At 45.2% G+C, this 15225-nt stretch overlaps 1 protein-coding gene and 1 pseudogene across 1 annotated transcript in view; both read right to left on the bottom strand.

Annotated features, from left to right (window-relative positions):
- Iars2 (isoleucyl-tRNA synthetase 2, mitochondrial) overlaps positions 1–11692 on the bottom strand; it is a 34589-nt gene extending 22897 nt beyond the window's left edge. Inside the window, exons 1-10 of the mRNA XM_063236692.1 lie at positions 11265–11692; positions 9843–9965; positions 7057–7216; positions 5665–5813; positions 5540–5589; positions 5348–5457; positions 5165–5255; positions 4473–4588; positions 1930–2099; positions 94–184 (exon numbers count right to left, since the gene is read on the bottom strand). Coding sequence (XP_063092762.1) covers positions 94–184; positions 1930–2099; positions 4473–4588; positions 5165–5255; positions 5348–5457; positions 5540–5589; positions 5665–5813; positions 7057–7216; positions 9843–9965; positions 11265–11531 — 1327 coding nt within the window. The 5' untranslated portion in view covers positions 11532–11692. The remainder of the gene's footprint in view (positions 1–93; positions 185–1929; positions 2100–4472; positions 4589–5164; positions 5256–5347; positions 5458–5539; positions 5590–5664; positions 5814–7056; positions 7217–9842; positions 9966–11264) is intronic.
- Positions 9084–9199, bottom strand: LOC111758220 (small nucleolar RNA SNORA51; annotated as a pseudogene).
- Positions 11693–15225: the final 3533 nt, after the last annotated feature.

Genomic DNA, 15225 nt, shown 5'->3' on the forward strand with positions numbered 1-15225 from the left:
AAGGTGTGAGGATGGAGTGGGGGGAAGAGGGGGCAAGGCTGCTGCCCGCTGCTTTTCAGACAACGCACTCAGCTCTTGGTGCGCGAGACTCACCCATGTCTGTCCCCTCTTCCAGCACAGCCTTGCCCTCGAGCTCAGGACCTGCGGCAGCCGTGAAAGTCCCTCCTTCGTCCACCGAGCAATCCTAGAAAGTTATGCAGACAATGAAGATAAAGGGGCAAGACAGCCCATCGGACACCACCTCAGGCAGGGGTGTGTGCACTAACACCTTGGCACAGGCTCCTGCCTGCACCGACAGTGTGGGGCTTCTCATTCAGGCCCTGTGAAACCAGCCACCCAGCTCACCGTCAGAGGCAAAACGTACTTCACAGTGTGTGCCTAAGGCTTACTAACAGAAAGTAACCAAATACGCTGCAGGTCTTTATGTGGTCTCTATTTATAGTCAGGGTAACGCACAAGCAGTACACCATGAAACTCAAATTTTAACCAAGTGAAAAAATGTACTAAGTGATCAAAATTAAATAAAACAAAGTTAAAGGATTGTTTAGGTAAAAACAAAACAAAGCTGCTCTTTTCTATTGAGCCAGGCCTAATTGCCATTTTTGGGGGACTGAAAGTACCTTGTCTATATAACTTACTACTTGAAAAAAAGCACAGGTAAGCCAAGCTCTACAGGGGAAAGGTACCAGGTATCTGTTTAAACACTGGATTGCTATTTGAACAAATATTTGCTATAGATTCGGATTTATCCACAGCAACATACATTTCCAAAACAACAACAGCAGGCAGCAGGCAAGGCAGCGCACATCTGTTACCCCAGCACTAGGCACAAAGTGAAGTCCAGCTGGCCCTTTAGTGACTCAGTAAGACCCTCTCTCAAAATAGAGACAGACTGTACTCTCTCCTTCTTACTGGCCAAGTCTTATGATGCAAGAAGTATCTGTGGGGTTGAGGATTAGCTCAGCAGCATAAACACCTGCCTGGCAAGGGGGTGGTCGTGAGTTCGAGCCCTGGCACCAACAACAACAAAAAAAAAAAGTACTCTGTACTTCTTTAATAAATATAAAATCTCACTATGTTTAGATTAAAAAATAAGACAAATTTTACAATTTTTTAAAAAGAATAAAATACCCAGGCATGGTGGCACATGCCTATAATCCCAGCACTGGGGAAGCTGAGGCAGGAAGATTGCCATGAGTTTAAGACCAGCCCAGGCTACACAGTTCAAGGCCAACCTGTACTACATAGGAAGACCAGGTCTTGAAAAAGATAAATACAGAACATAAATAAAAATTTATAAAAGGGCCAGGGATGCAGTTCAGTGTGAAGGCCCTGGGTTCATCCCTGTCCTGCAAAGGAAGGAAGGAGAGAGAAACAGAGAAAAAGGGAAAAACATGGAGGCAGAGCTCAGAGAGGCTGCAGGTTCAGCCACAGCCCACACAGTAAACCAGCCATCACAGCACTGCAAGTCGCATGAATTCTCCAGTTGCCCAAAGCACATAAAAGTTATGCAGGCTCCTGAGTGTGCACAAGCTTTCCGTCCAAAAAGACAAAGCCTGTCCTTACCTTAAAAATAGCCTGGAGCTAACACTTTTATGTGCGGATGAAAAATGGCGCCAAGAGATTTGCGCAGCACACTTGCCACAAACCTGATGTGTGAGGAAGGCGTATCTACAGTCACAGGACAGGGGCACGGCCAAGTAAGGGAGGTGTGTGTTTAAAAAGGGCCCCCTGCAACCCGCACTCCACAGTGGGGTTCCCTGCTAACACTGAGAATTCTTGATTAGCATGAACCAGTGAACCTGCGGCCTCACACACACCTAAGCACCGCACAATTTCACTAGAAAGGCAAAGTCTTAACATCAAGTCATGGAAAGCTCAGAATTGGTCCCTTTCATCCTACGAGATTAACAAGGAAGACAGCAGTACCACGGGCAGGCTGTGCTGAGAGGCCACCCCGTAGTCCTCCATGCCGTGTGCTGGGGCCGTGTGTACCAGTCCTGTGCCCTTTGCCATGGTCACGTGAGTCGCAGGTAAGAGAGGTGACACTTTATCTGGAATTAACGGATGACTACAAGTGCCATCTTCCAAATCTACACCTGCAAAGAAGGAAAATCACTTTAAGAATGTTCTTATAGCTGGGCGTGCTGGTATAATCCCAGTAATTAGGAGGCTGAGACAGGAGAATCCCAAGGTAGAGGCAACCTGAGCTAAACAATAAGACCTGCCTCAGAATACCAAAAACAATGGGTGGTCCTGTATGATGGTTCTACCACTTTACGCTTATCAACGGAGCATCAGATTAAAAGTGCAGAACCTCAGAAAAGAGGTGAGGCTCGCCTTCTCCCCTGCACCATTCTCTGAGGGTTAGGGGTCCCTCAAAGGTAGATGACCACGGTTTCTAGTTCAGAGCGTGGCTGCGGGGACAGCATGCAGACTTAGCACAACACCTGGCCCACAGTAAATAACACTGCTAGCAGTTTCACCTGCTCCCTGCTGCTGCAACAGAGAGCAACGGTGCGTCTCTTAATTCATGCACTGCCATGTAAATTCTGGAATGTATGGACAGAAATGTCCAACCCCTTCGCTGCTCTGCCTTCTTAAGGGCAGGAAATGGTGAGTAACCATCGGCTGCTGAGCTTCCAGAAGCTCCGCACACGTCCTCACTTCGTGAACACTTAGCAGTGTCTGGGACCACATGACCTAAACTAATGAAACCTGAATTTTAAGGCAGGTCTGCTCCAGCTTTAATGGCCTGCACAATTCTAGTTCCCCCAATAACACTGTGCATCACACGTGTCATCGCCTCGGTTTCCTGTTCCACTACTGTTCCTCCCTTTGCTGTCTCGGGTTCCACAAACTAATCTTTCTACCACATGATCTGTAAGTAACTCCCAGACGGGGCAGAAGCACCGATCGATCGATTGGCTGATCCACCTGTGTCCTGAGTCTGCCTGCACTCACTGCTCAGAATCCCTGAAGCTCAGGCCCTGCCCACAAGGTGGTCTTCACTGCATACCACAGAATGTTACCACAGCATGTCTGCTTGTAAAATGTCATTCTCAGAGAACTGCTCCTCTGCCATGATAGGTCTCTCCACATTTAGTAATCATAGCTAGGTAACTCCTTCATGTCACCAAAAGAACAAAACATTCTTCTTAACTCTGATGTTTAACTTATTAACCTGTGGATAGTGGGCATGGTGGTGACTCCCTGTAATTCCAGCACTTGGGAGGCTGAGGCAGGAGGATCACAGCAAGTTTAAGTCCAACCTAACTACATAGTTCAAGACCAGTCTGAACAACAGGGCAAGACCCTATCTCAAAAAATTAAAAAATATTTAAAAAATAACCTGTTGCTAACTTTAGGCTGACACAGCACAATGGTATAAAAGGCTTGAGAAAAACCAAAAGATTCCTTTATGATTTTCATGAAGCTCCCTTTTCAGAAAAAAAAAAAAAAAAAGAACTCCCAGTGCTGTTCAGCTTAACTGGCTTGGCATTTTATTCCCAGTTATTTACAAACTTGAATACTTCTTGGTGTTTTCTTTCCCTAGATAAATCATAATGATATTAACGAAGAAAACTGTCAACAATAATATCCAGAGAAATCTGCTTTCACTTGCTTTTCTGCAAGTTTCACAAGTAAGACCAACTCCCTAACCTCATGCTCTGCTCTTTATGTATTTATGATACATAAAGATGTATCATAAATAAGTATGATAAAGTTGTAGGAAAAGCAAAGCAAATTTAATCTAGCTTTCCTCCATACCAACACTTTATACCAACACTTACTTTATCTACCCTCCAACATTCTCCCTCAAACGTCCCATCCCCCAAAATATTTCAAAGTAGTAAGAAATTAATTCATATCTTCTTGGAAAGAAAATACCACATACAAATGTTAGCTGTGTCATGCTTTCTAGCTAGATGTCCCCAAAGCCTCATGCACTCACAGGCAGGACTTTTAGAGGTGACTGGATCATAGGCTGAGGCAGGAGGATCACCACAAGTTCGATGCCAGCCTGGGCTACAAAGTTCAAGGCCAGTCTGAACTATAAGTAAGACCGTCTCAAAAAAATAAATAAATAAAATGAACATTACAAAGGTGTGATGGAGTAAAGATAACAAAGAACACCTGTTCCTATAACTTTCTGACAGTACCTAAACTAGGATCAGATGGGTTCCGACATCCGGCCTTTGCTATAAGAACTTTCGAGTCTGTGATGGTTGTTTCTGGTTCTAATTGGCTTGTATCTGAAAGAATGAGTTCGGAGTGCTTACCTAACTAGCTATGAAAATTCTGAGAGTAATACACAAAAATGTTTAACATGTAATCAACATAAAATCCATTCTAGAAAGGCAGAGATAGTATCTGTTTCGATCCATGATTATTGCTGTTCAATGAAGTAGTAAAATAAAAAAAATCAGTATTTTGATGACTGATGCTTTGAAAAACCTATAAATCTTCACCTGAAAATGTTGCTATAACCTCCAATGTCGTGTCCAAAGTAGAACCAAGAGGCGCTACTTTATCTGCGGCCACTATGTAGCGGTTTCCGGAAGTGGAACACTTCACAACAGCATACCTAACAGAGAACGTGGGCAGAAAATTACCAATTATGATGATAGAAGCAAAGTCAGAACTACATTTTAGTTTCAAATACTGTTTTAGAAAAACTAGATCAAGATCAAAAAGTAGATGCAGAGAAGAAAGAGGAAGTAAAAGGATGAAGACATGTTATATATATGGATTACCAACTCCCCAGGAGGAATGCCATCAGGATCTACTGTATGTAAGTACTACTAACGTTTTTTTGAAACCTTTGTTTCTGTTTTCTTTGCAGTACTAGGGACTGACCCCTATGCTTCATGAATGCTAGGCAAGCACTCTACCATGAGCTACATCCCCTAAAACATTTTTAAAAGATCAAAACATACTATTTCCAAAATGCACCATACTTTATCCTTTTGCTTCATTTTCCCCAAAAGCTGCAAATAAGGATTCTTGAAAAGGAATCATCAAAGTTTAACGAAGTCTACAGGAACACACTAACTTGGTCACAGTAAGCTATAATTCGCTAGACTCCAAGAGGATAAGGGTCACACCAATGAGGGACTGAACCTCATCTGCAGATAAACACGCCGTGGAACGGTGACCCTACTTGGACTGTGGTGAGTAGCACAGGGCCTGGTTGGCTGGGACCGTCCAGGGCTGCGTGGTCCACACCAGCACACTCGCGGCGGGGGAGCCGTCTGTGGGAAGAAGCGGCGGGACGTTGGCAAACGTGGCAATCCCACCCGGGCTAGGTCAGTGTGCTAGGGTCAGTGTGACACACACAACTCACCGAGCAGAGACGCCAGCTTCGGGGGAGGTGTCCGCAGGGGGAACTTCACATACACAGAACGACTGGTGTGCTCTGGGTTATACTCCAGTTCTGCTTCAGCCAAGGCAGTCCTGAGGGTTACAAGTATTAAACATGAGCTCATGCAAGCTTCACACATCTCTGCCCTGTAAGCACTAAGGAACACGCATATACCTTGATGAGGGAGACCAAAACACAGGTTTGTAAGACCGGTAAACCAAACCCTATAAGAGACAAAGACACTATATAAAAGCAGAAATGGCACACACACATCAACACACTGAAAAAAACATTATTACCTTATCATACATCTTGTAAAAAATCCTCAACTGTCTGGCCTCGTACTCGCCATCAAATGTGTAATAGCAGTTATTCCAATCTGCCATTATTCCCCAGCGGATAAACGCTGACTTCTGTTTCTCAATGGCTGCTTTAGCAAATGACCTGGCTAAAAAAGAGGACAGATGAGAAGCTTCCAAACTCACCGAATTCCAGTTCTCAAGTGTGGGTCAGCGTGCAGCGCTCTACCCATAGTTGTCACACAGCTGAGACTTTTTCCCTAACACTGGAAGAATAGGGGCGGCACTTAGCTACACCCTCTACTTTTTGTATTGAGACAGGGTCTCACTGAGCCACAGAGCAACCGAGTCTCCCACACACCAACCACAGGCCTGCGCACACGCTGGCAAGACCAGGAAAAATCTTAACAGATTACCTGAACATGTTCGCAAGATACCACAAATTCTAAAATGGATTGGAATTTCGAAGTTAAAATGTTATTACAGTCATCTGTGTTTTCCCGCTGAAAAATCATTCTCCATTATTTCTTTTTTAGGTTTTTGGTGCCAGTGACACAGGGCCTGACACATTAGGCAAGCACGCTACCCCTGAGTTACCTTTCCAGGCCTTCTCTATGACTTCTTTTTTGGTACCGGGGATCGAGCAACCTCGTGTTTGCCAGGCAAGCCCTCATGCCACTGAGCTAAATCCCCAGCCCTCTATGACTTCTTAATTTAAGGAAAGTCAGAGATTAATTCTCATTTCATTATATACCAAAAAAAATTCACCAACCAAATTGAGTCTAAATCAACAGCAGCGTGTTTCACAAGGAAGTAAAAGTGTCTTTCACAATTAGATGCTAACAACATAATAAAGGTTAACACTCAAGAAAGAAGATTCTTCTTTGGACAAATCTACAAAGAAAAGGGCCAAGTAGGAGATTAATTCAAAACATTGGCATTTTAGAATTTGGTCCCTGAAATGAGTCAACAAGCCCTATCCAGAAAACAACTATCTAAAACTGCAACTGAATAAAGCATGAACATTTAACAGGCTGACGAATTCAATGGAACATCTTTCCTCCTACTTCTACACCGAGTCAAATACACAAAAGCTGAGGATTCTGTGATGCAAAGCAGCTATCAACAGACCTCACTGTAAGCAAACCAGAAGGCCTCTTCGACACAGGTCTGGCTTTGCCAAGCAACCGAATTGTTTCCAGAAATAAAGATCACAGTGGGACATGGTAATGCCCACCTGCAATTCCAGTACTCAGGAGGCTGAGGCAGAAACATTACAGTGAGTTCTAGGCTAGCCTGGAACATGTAGCAGGACTCTTGTCTCAAAAGAACAAAACAACCAGAAACAGAGATTGCAAATACCATTTTAAGACAGAAACAGAGATTATTTACCTTTCTCTCTAATTTCCATAGGTGAAAGATTCTGAGCCTTTCCACCAAGTTCGGATAATACTTTTGACTCAATGGGCAGTCCATGACAATCCCAGCCTGGCACAAAGTGGATTTTGGAACCTCGCATCATATGGAATCGATTGGCTATGTCTTTCAAAATCTGCAAAGAGATATGATAATCTTTCAAATATGAAGCATGTGGCCCACAGTTTATGGCCTTCTCTTAATGTAGTAACATTCTTATGTAATACCAAGAAAGCCTAGTTTTAAAAGAACTTTGTAAAATAATTAAATATAGCAATTCATGTGCTATAACAGAAGTAACAGATACCCGAATTTTTAAAATTCCATCTAAAAAACTCCATCTAAAATAATCGACATGAGACTTCAAAGTGCAAAACATGCTCAGGATTACTAATGTGCTTATAATGCTGGAATACAGAAAAAAGTAGCCCATCCTATCTGTGATTAAAGAAATATTTTTGATCTTTAAAAACCAGAGTTCATGGAAGTTAACGAGGATTTTCCTTTACTCTCAGTTTATTATTACTGTTCATATTAGGCCATGAAATAGCACAGAACTCTGCAGAAAGCAGAGCACACACAGAGATGGGAGCGCAGGGCACTCTCAGAAGGGGGCACAACCCTGACTGAAGCCAAAGCTCCTGATGGGGACAGTTCTCATTTGGACACCAGAGGCCAGAACGCCAAGCTGCTGCAACAGCAGGGGGCCCCAGGAGAGGAAAGACAGGGCTCCAGCTCCCTCCGCCTCCTCCTTCCCAAGGGAGAGGTCCTGGAACCAGTAGTCCGAAAGCAGTCTCCTCCTTCCCCGGGTCAGAGGTAGGAAGGGTATCACACGGACCTCTTGCTCCTTGCCCTTCTCTGAACTGCAATTTCCAAGCCTCTTAGAAATGAACTAGAGGGGGCACGGGATGGGGTGGCACATGCCTAGAATCCCAGCCTCCGAAGACTGAGACAGGAGGAGCATCATGAGTTCAAGGCCACCCTGGGCTACGCAGTGTGTTCAAGATCAGACTAAACCACACAGCCAGACCCTACCTCAAAAAAACAGAAAGAAGTCCTTTCATACAGTGGTTGCAAGGCCCTGGGTTTGAACCCTAGAACCCCTCAAAAAAGAAAAAAAAAAAAGGCAGGGGGAAGAGAACAAAAAAGCCTTATATAAACATGATCTTAGAGGATATATTTAAAACAATTTTTCTCAGATTAAAATGTCTTGAGTATACATATCTAAAAAGTTCCAGAAACAAGCTGGCCGTGGTGGTGCACTCCTGCAATCCCAGCACTCAGGACACAGAGGCAGGAGGATCACTGTGAGCTCGAGGCTAGCCTCAACTACAGAGTGAAATCCTGTCTGAAAAAGACAAAAAAAAGCCCAAAAAACGTTCCAGAAACAGAAAAGCAAACTTTAAACAATTTAAAGTGGAGGGAAAGATCCAACGGCAATGATTGGTTTAATTTCCTTTCTTCTTTCTGTGCTGACGGCAATAATCGTAAAGAGAACACCAGGGAACACTTCTCTGAGTATACAGAGCTGGCGGGACGAGACCAGCCCAGGCCAGGCACTTCCCAGCCCTGACCCTGCAGAGCCGGGCAGCTTTTCCATGACAGTGTGCTCCCATCTGCAGAACCAAGTCCTTCCTCCTCTCTCCAAATTTCCTGATTCTTCACACTCATTTCTCTGACCATTTGACTGATTTACTTCCCAGATTCACTCTTTGGCTGTTAACTTCATATTTAACTTTGTATTTATCCTTGTGGTTTCTGACTAAAATTGGAATACGAGGACCTTGTTCAAAAATTAAAATTTACAAAAGTAAGGTACTGTTTTGTTTTTTTAATTTCCCTATATTGCCCCATTTACAAGGCCTGGGCTGAGGTATACATAGGGCAGGTTACTCTTCCTTTTTCTTTTTTTTTTCCGGTACTAGGGATCGAACTCACGACCCTGTGCTTACCAGGCAAGCCCGTGAGCCACGGAGCTAAATAAATCCCCAGCTGTCTTCCTCCTTTTTCTTTTTTTTTTTTTTTTTTAAGCCAGTCAAATTTAGCAGTGGGGGGGTGGTACCTCCTTTTTCTATATAGTCAGTGTAAGAACACTGCCTGTGGTAAGCACCAAGAGGCAGTAAATATTGTTTTTAATTTTAACAAAATTAATAACATGATTTTTCGCCATGCTAGGGATCAAACCCAGAGCCTTGCGCATGTAATGCAAGAACTCTCACCACTGAGTCACATCCAAACCCAGTGTAACATGGGTTTAACACTCCCTTTTCCACCTTACTTATCAGATATGGACATCTTTTATTTGGAGAACTAGTACATATATATCTAGCTCATTCCTTTTAAGGTTATATACTACGTCATTAGCAGAATTTATTTACTAGCCTTATTAACAATGTCTAACATGGGGGCCGGGGATTTAACTCAGCAGCATAGCACTTGCATGGTAAGTGGGAACTTACAAGTTCAATCGCTGGTACTAAAATAGGCAGGGGGATCTCATATGATCACATATAATGCAAGATCAAAACAGCACAGTTGACAGGGATATAGCTCAACGTAAGTGCCTGCCTGACAAGCATGAGGTCATGAATTTGAATCCTCGTAACAACAACGACAAAAAGATAAATACATCTTTTGAATAAAGTACAGTTAGCTCATCTAATAAAAAGCTTTACCATAATTATGTAAATTTACTAATTATCATACTTTTTACAAGGCATTAAATATTTTCTCACAAGTCTGATAACATGGATTGCAATTACCTTATTTAAAGCATGTCCAATGTGAGGGTCACCATTTGCATAAGGAGGTCCATCATGAAGACAAAATTCTGTCTTGGCTTTTCTTTCTCTTTGCCATGAATAAAGTTCCGAGAACCCACATTTCTGGTTAAAAAGAACAACGTCACATCAATGGAAACTACAGAATCTTACCATAAATAACACCCAAGTAACACTTGCTTATTCTTAGCCCATCTGTTGGTCTCTGGAATGTAAATGGTGAAGACTCTTTGATGCGTATCTGAGTATTCTCCTTTCAAAGCTTTGCTGTAGTACTTGTGGACTGGTGCAAAAAAATAAATTCTCTCCCAGCATGCTGGAAGCTGAGGCAGGAGGATCACTGCAAGTTCAAGGCCATTATGAACAACATATAATAGTGAGACCCCTTCTCTAACAACCTTTTTGAAAAGTAAATAACCTTCTTCTGCAACCCAGAACCCACTGTTCAGTGTAAGGTTTGAGACATCAAAGAGGGAATATTACTACCAGGGGCAGTGGTATAGGCCTGTGATACTGGAACTCCTGAGGCTGAGACAGGAAGAATGATAGTTCCAGATCAGCACGAGCTACACGGTAAGGTAAGGCTGCCTCAGAAAACAAGACAAAAACTTATCCTACCACAGGTTAAAGTGATGGGAAGGTAGCTTCCAAGACTTTGCTTATTAGCACAAAACATGAGCAAAATCTGGGCTTTATACATTCAGTATTCCAATTCCTCGCCTTGACACACGAAAATAGCTTTTCCTCTCTTTCTGAAGAGCTTGGGCCTGCGGTCTGGAGTTGAAGACATGTGTGATTCACGTTTGTTTAAATATAGTAACTAGGAAAGTGAGGTTACAACTTTCAAAAGTTTTAATAAATGATTGTGTTCTTCTGAAAAAAAAACTTTTCAGTGGTTTCCAGGGCAGCAGACCTCGCCGCGCCGGTCACCCTCCAGCCTCCGCCACACACACACCCCTCATCCCTGCGCCTCTGGGCTTGATCCGCGGCTGCCTAAACCCGCAGGGATCGCAGTACGGCCCCGCCTCCCCGGGCTGGGGTGACACTGGGGTCACCCTGTGTCCTCTGGGAAGTTCTAAGTGCGGTGCCGAGTACGGAGGAACACCCGAAGCCGGCGCTCACGCCCGCTGGCACGCAGCAGGCACCGCGCGCACACCGCACCCTGCAGGACGCCGCGGTCCAAGGGGTGTGGCCGGCTCCGTCCCTAAGCACGCGCGGTCGCACCTGCTCCGCAGCACGGCCGCGTGCCGGGGCTCGGGCCCAGAACCGCTCACGCCAAGGGGATCACGCAAGGGAGCTGGGGCTCGGGTTCGCAAGGCGGCGGCCAGGCCGTGGTCCCGGTGCCATGGCTGTCGCCAGGGCCTGGGTGTGTCATCCTGAGTCGTCCTGTCGCCCCCTCCGTACCTGCTGGATCTCCAGCTCAGTGTCCGGCTGGCGGCGGCCCGGCAGCCGCATAGGGAAGGCGGTGCGCGGCAGCAGCACGGTGTCGCGGTACCGGCCGCGGTCTGGGCTGGCCGCCGGGTCTCCAGCCCCCGAAACTCCCCGAACCGGAAAGCTCGCGGCGGCACCCAGCGGTCCCGGGCGACGCGGGGACCATGGGGGACCCCAGCGGCTGCGGGCCGAGGCCAGAGGCGCCGCCCCGGGCCGGCAAGCACACAGTCCCCAGTGCATGGCGCCCCTCAGCACTCAGGCGGCCGCCGTCCCCGACTGACTAGACAAGCTGAGAAACCGGGGAGCGTGCGGCAATGCACATGCGCCAAGACCCCGTAGCCTGAGGGACCCCAGAGCCCGAGCAGAGTTCGGGTATGGACATGCGCATGCGCCTTTCACCGGAAGGGGCGTGGCAAGGTGCGGCTTTCTGGGTGTATTTCCGAAATGTTTCCGGGTCTTTGCTACAGCCCTAAGGGTTTCGCTTGATTTGTAATTAGTTTCTCCACCTGATGCTCTCAGGTAATCCTTGCATGCTGGGAAGCTGAAGTAGGAGCATGGCAAGTTGAAGCCCAAGGACAATTTACCATCTGACTTAGTTATTTTCTCATTGTTGTGACAAAATACCCCACAGCTGCTGTTTAAGGGAGGAAGGTTTTATTTAGCGCACAGCTTGTAGATGTTGCATTCCATAATGGGCTGGCGCATAGGCAAACGGGATCACACAGGTGGAACGGTTCATGGCAAGCAGAAGACACCAAGCAGCAAGCCAGGAAGAAGACGAGGGTCGGTGTCTCTTATGTTGTAACCAAAGTACCAGGGATTGTGCCAAAACAGTCAATGGACTGATTTAGGTAATCAGCCACTCTTAATCCCAGCATCACACACTCTAGATTCCAAAAGTCTGAAAAAGTCCCACCTATGACCACAGAATGCTTTGGGGAGATATCTAGACACAGCCATAACAGTTTCTGAGCAGGACCTGTTGCAAAATAAAAAATAAGGACAAAGGGGGGCTGGGGATGTAGTTCAGTACAGAGGCCTTGGGTTCAGTCCTCAGTACTGGGAGAAAACGGTAATTTAATACAATAAAGTGTTAACCCCGCCCCCCCCCGCCCCGTCTGAGAGACAGCACATCATGGCAGAGCTTCAAAATTGTGCCCTAATAAGACATACTTTCTTCTTCCTAGAAGCCTGTATGGCTTCTTCCCGAATGTCTGCCAAAGCTGAGGCATGTAAAAGTTTAGCCAATCCCCTGCACTCTCACAAAATAAATCCGATCGCATCAGTCCACAGAGCCCTACACCCATCAGAGCCTATATCAGGCAGAACTTGCCCTTTGTCTGCAGAGGCCACTGCAGCCTTCTCTCTGGTGACTATCTTCATGCTCTCCCATTAAACTCTTTTAATTATCTACTTGCCTCCTCTCATATTCTGCACTGCTGTAGGTTGAGTACAAATCAATCAAAAGGTTATTTAATACACTTCAGTATGTAATCAATAAAAATTACCAAGGTGTTTTAACATCTTCTCATGCTAAGTCTTTGAAATTTGAAACATAAGCAACCAACAAATCTCTGCACTGGTCGTAGGTCAACAGCTGGCTGGAGATGGATGCAGATCCCCTGACCCTTCACCTGCACCCCAAGACCTCCATTTGTGTCTCTGATGGTTCCCTGAGATCCTGTTTCCCCTGAGGCCTGAAGAATAGTGCAGAGTGCACAGGCCCAGCTTCTCTGCTGGTCCATTTCCTGCTGTGACCAGTGCTTGGCGTGACAGCCTCAGATCAGGTGTTCCAGAACACCAGGGTGGGCATCATCCCTAAGTGCTATATCCAGGAGATTCCCAGTGCTGAAAAAGGATTTGATCCGTGAGGCCACACCGGGAAGGACAGTGAAGCCCTGCCTGGAGTAGAGGACAGAGATGAAAAGCAAAGGCAGGGACATGTGCAGCATGCAGGGTGCAGGTGGCAGCACAGGTGACCCTGGGCAGCCAAGGTGCCGTGTGATCATTATCTCAGGCCAGCTCTGGAAGGTGCTGTGATTGCTTAAGAGCACAGGCCTAGCGCTGTCCTGACTGACAGCTCCTGTCTAAGGGGACCATCTTGTCCCTCCAGGGGTAACTGCTTCTGCTGGGCAGAGCCATCACAGATCACCTATTCCACCACACTTTGTTCATCAGGGAGGATTCTATCCTCTGTCATAAGGGTCTTTATCCATCAGAGCTGCTGAACCAGAATCCAGTGCCTGCAAGAAAGAGTAACTCGCTGGGGATTTAGCTCAGTGGCATAAGTGCCTGCCTTGCAAGCAGGCAGTCGTGAGTTAGATCCCTGATACCGATAAAAACGAAAAAGACAAAAAAAAAGAAAAAAAAAAGAAAGAGTAACTCAGACGAGTAGGAAAAAAAAAAGTTAAGGAGGCAAATGGAAGTCAGAACCAGAGGAAAGGAGATGAGTTAAGCCACTGACTGCTCTTCTTCAAATACATGTAACAACCGTCACCATGGGTGCAAAGTAAACCGCTTGGGAGCAGCCTTCCTCATGACAAAACACAACACCCTGAACTTTGCTTCAGGTAAATAAAAACACAGACAGATGTATTTTTTTTAAAACAAATGTAACCCAGGGTGGCCTCAAACTTGCAATCTTCTTACCTCAGCCTCCCTAGTGCTGAGATTACAGATGTACATCGTCACACTTCATCTGAAAACTAATGGATTTTCTACAAATGTGAAAGAACTATGGACAGAAAAATATACCAGAAAAGGCAACAGAAAGTATTTGATCAATGCCTGCATTTCATTAGGCAACACCTCCAACTCTGTACCTTTCCACACATTTAGCTTAAAATCCAGGCGAGGTTAGACACAACACAGGAAAACAGTGCTGTCAAGGAGGGATCAGAAGAATTCCCATTTAATTTCTTTATTTAGATGGGCTCTAAATATCCTATGGTCCTATATCAGCTTCCCAGCAGGCTAGGATCTCCTGCCATCATCTGGTGGACAAACTAATTACAAGTCACATGGGACCGTTAGGGCTGTAACTAAGACCCAGAACCACTCAGGAAATATAACTAAGAAGTAGCAGAGCTGGATTCCAACCCCCGTGGTCATACCCAATGTCCAAACTCATCACCACCCATGTAATGTCACATCCCCTTTAACACACTGGGAGAAAAAAATTGTATCCTATTAAAAAACAAAACTAAAAACACAGATGCAGAAGGGTCCCAAGTCCAAGCATAGCCTGGACAACTTGGTGAGACCCTGTCTCAAAGTAAAGTAAAAAATCAAAAAAGTCTGGGAATGTAGTTCAGTGTGAAGGCCCTGAGCTCTTGCCTAGTACAGTATGTTTACACACTCACGCACACACATACAACAAAAGTATAAAGAGTTCCTACAAACCAAGAAGATAAATATAAACAACAGTACAGTGTGTGGGGAGGGGGAAACAAAAGATAAGCATCAACAATGTATTAGTGAATAGAAACAGCCAATAAACATCAAAAGAACGGGGCGAGGGATGTAGCCAGGGTAGGGTGCACGCCTAATGTACCTGAGCCCTGGGTTTGATCCCCAACAGTGCTAAATACATTTTAGAAATTATATAAAGATGTCTAATTTAAGAGTCACAAGCACAATCAACTAAATATTTCTCCAGATAACAAATTACAACAAAATTAAGAGGTTTGAGGGTTTCTGGTGGTACTGCAGAACGTGCAGGGGTTTTTTGCGTGGCATTTAGTAACACACATTAATTTAAAGATATTTTTTAAGATAAGGTCTTGCTATGTATTCCAGGCTGACTTTGAACTTATTATGTAGGCTAGGCTGGCAGCGAATTTGAAGTGATCCTCCTGCCTCAGCCTCCTGCGGACTGGGATGACCGGCATGCAACATCACGGCCAGCTTTCTTATTTTTTTCCTCCAAAACTGT

Source organism: Cavia porcellus, unplaced genomic scaffold (genome assembly GCF_034190915.1).
Source record: "Cavia porcellus strain 051 isolate PalLab524CR breed Dunkin Hartley unplaced genomic scaffold, mCavPor4.1 scaffold_26, whole genome shotgun sequence".
In the NCBI taxonomy this organism is placed as follows: Eukaryota; Metazoa; Chordata; class Mammalia; order Rodentia; family Caviidae; genus Cavia; species Cavia porcellus.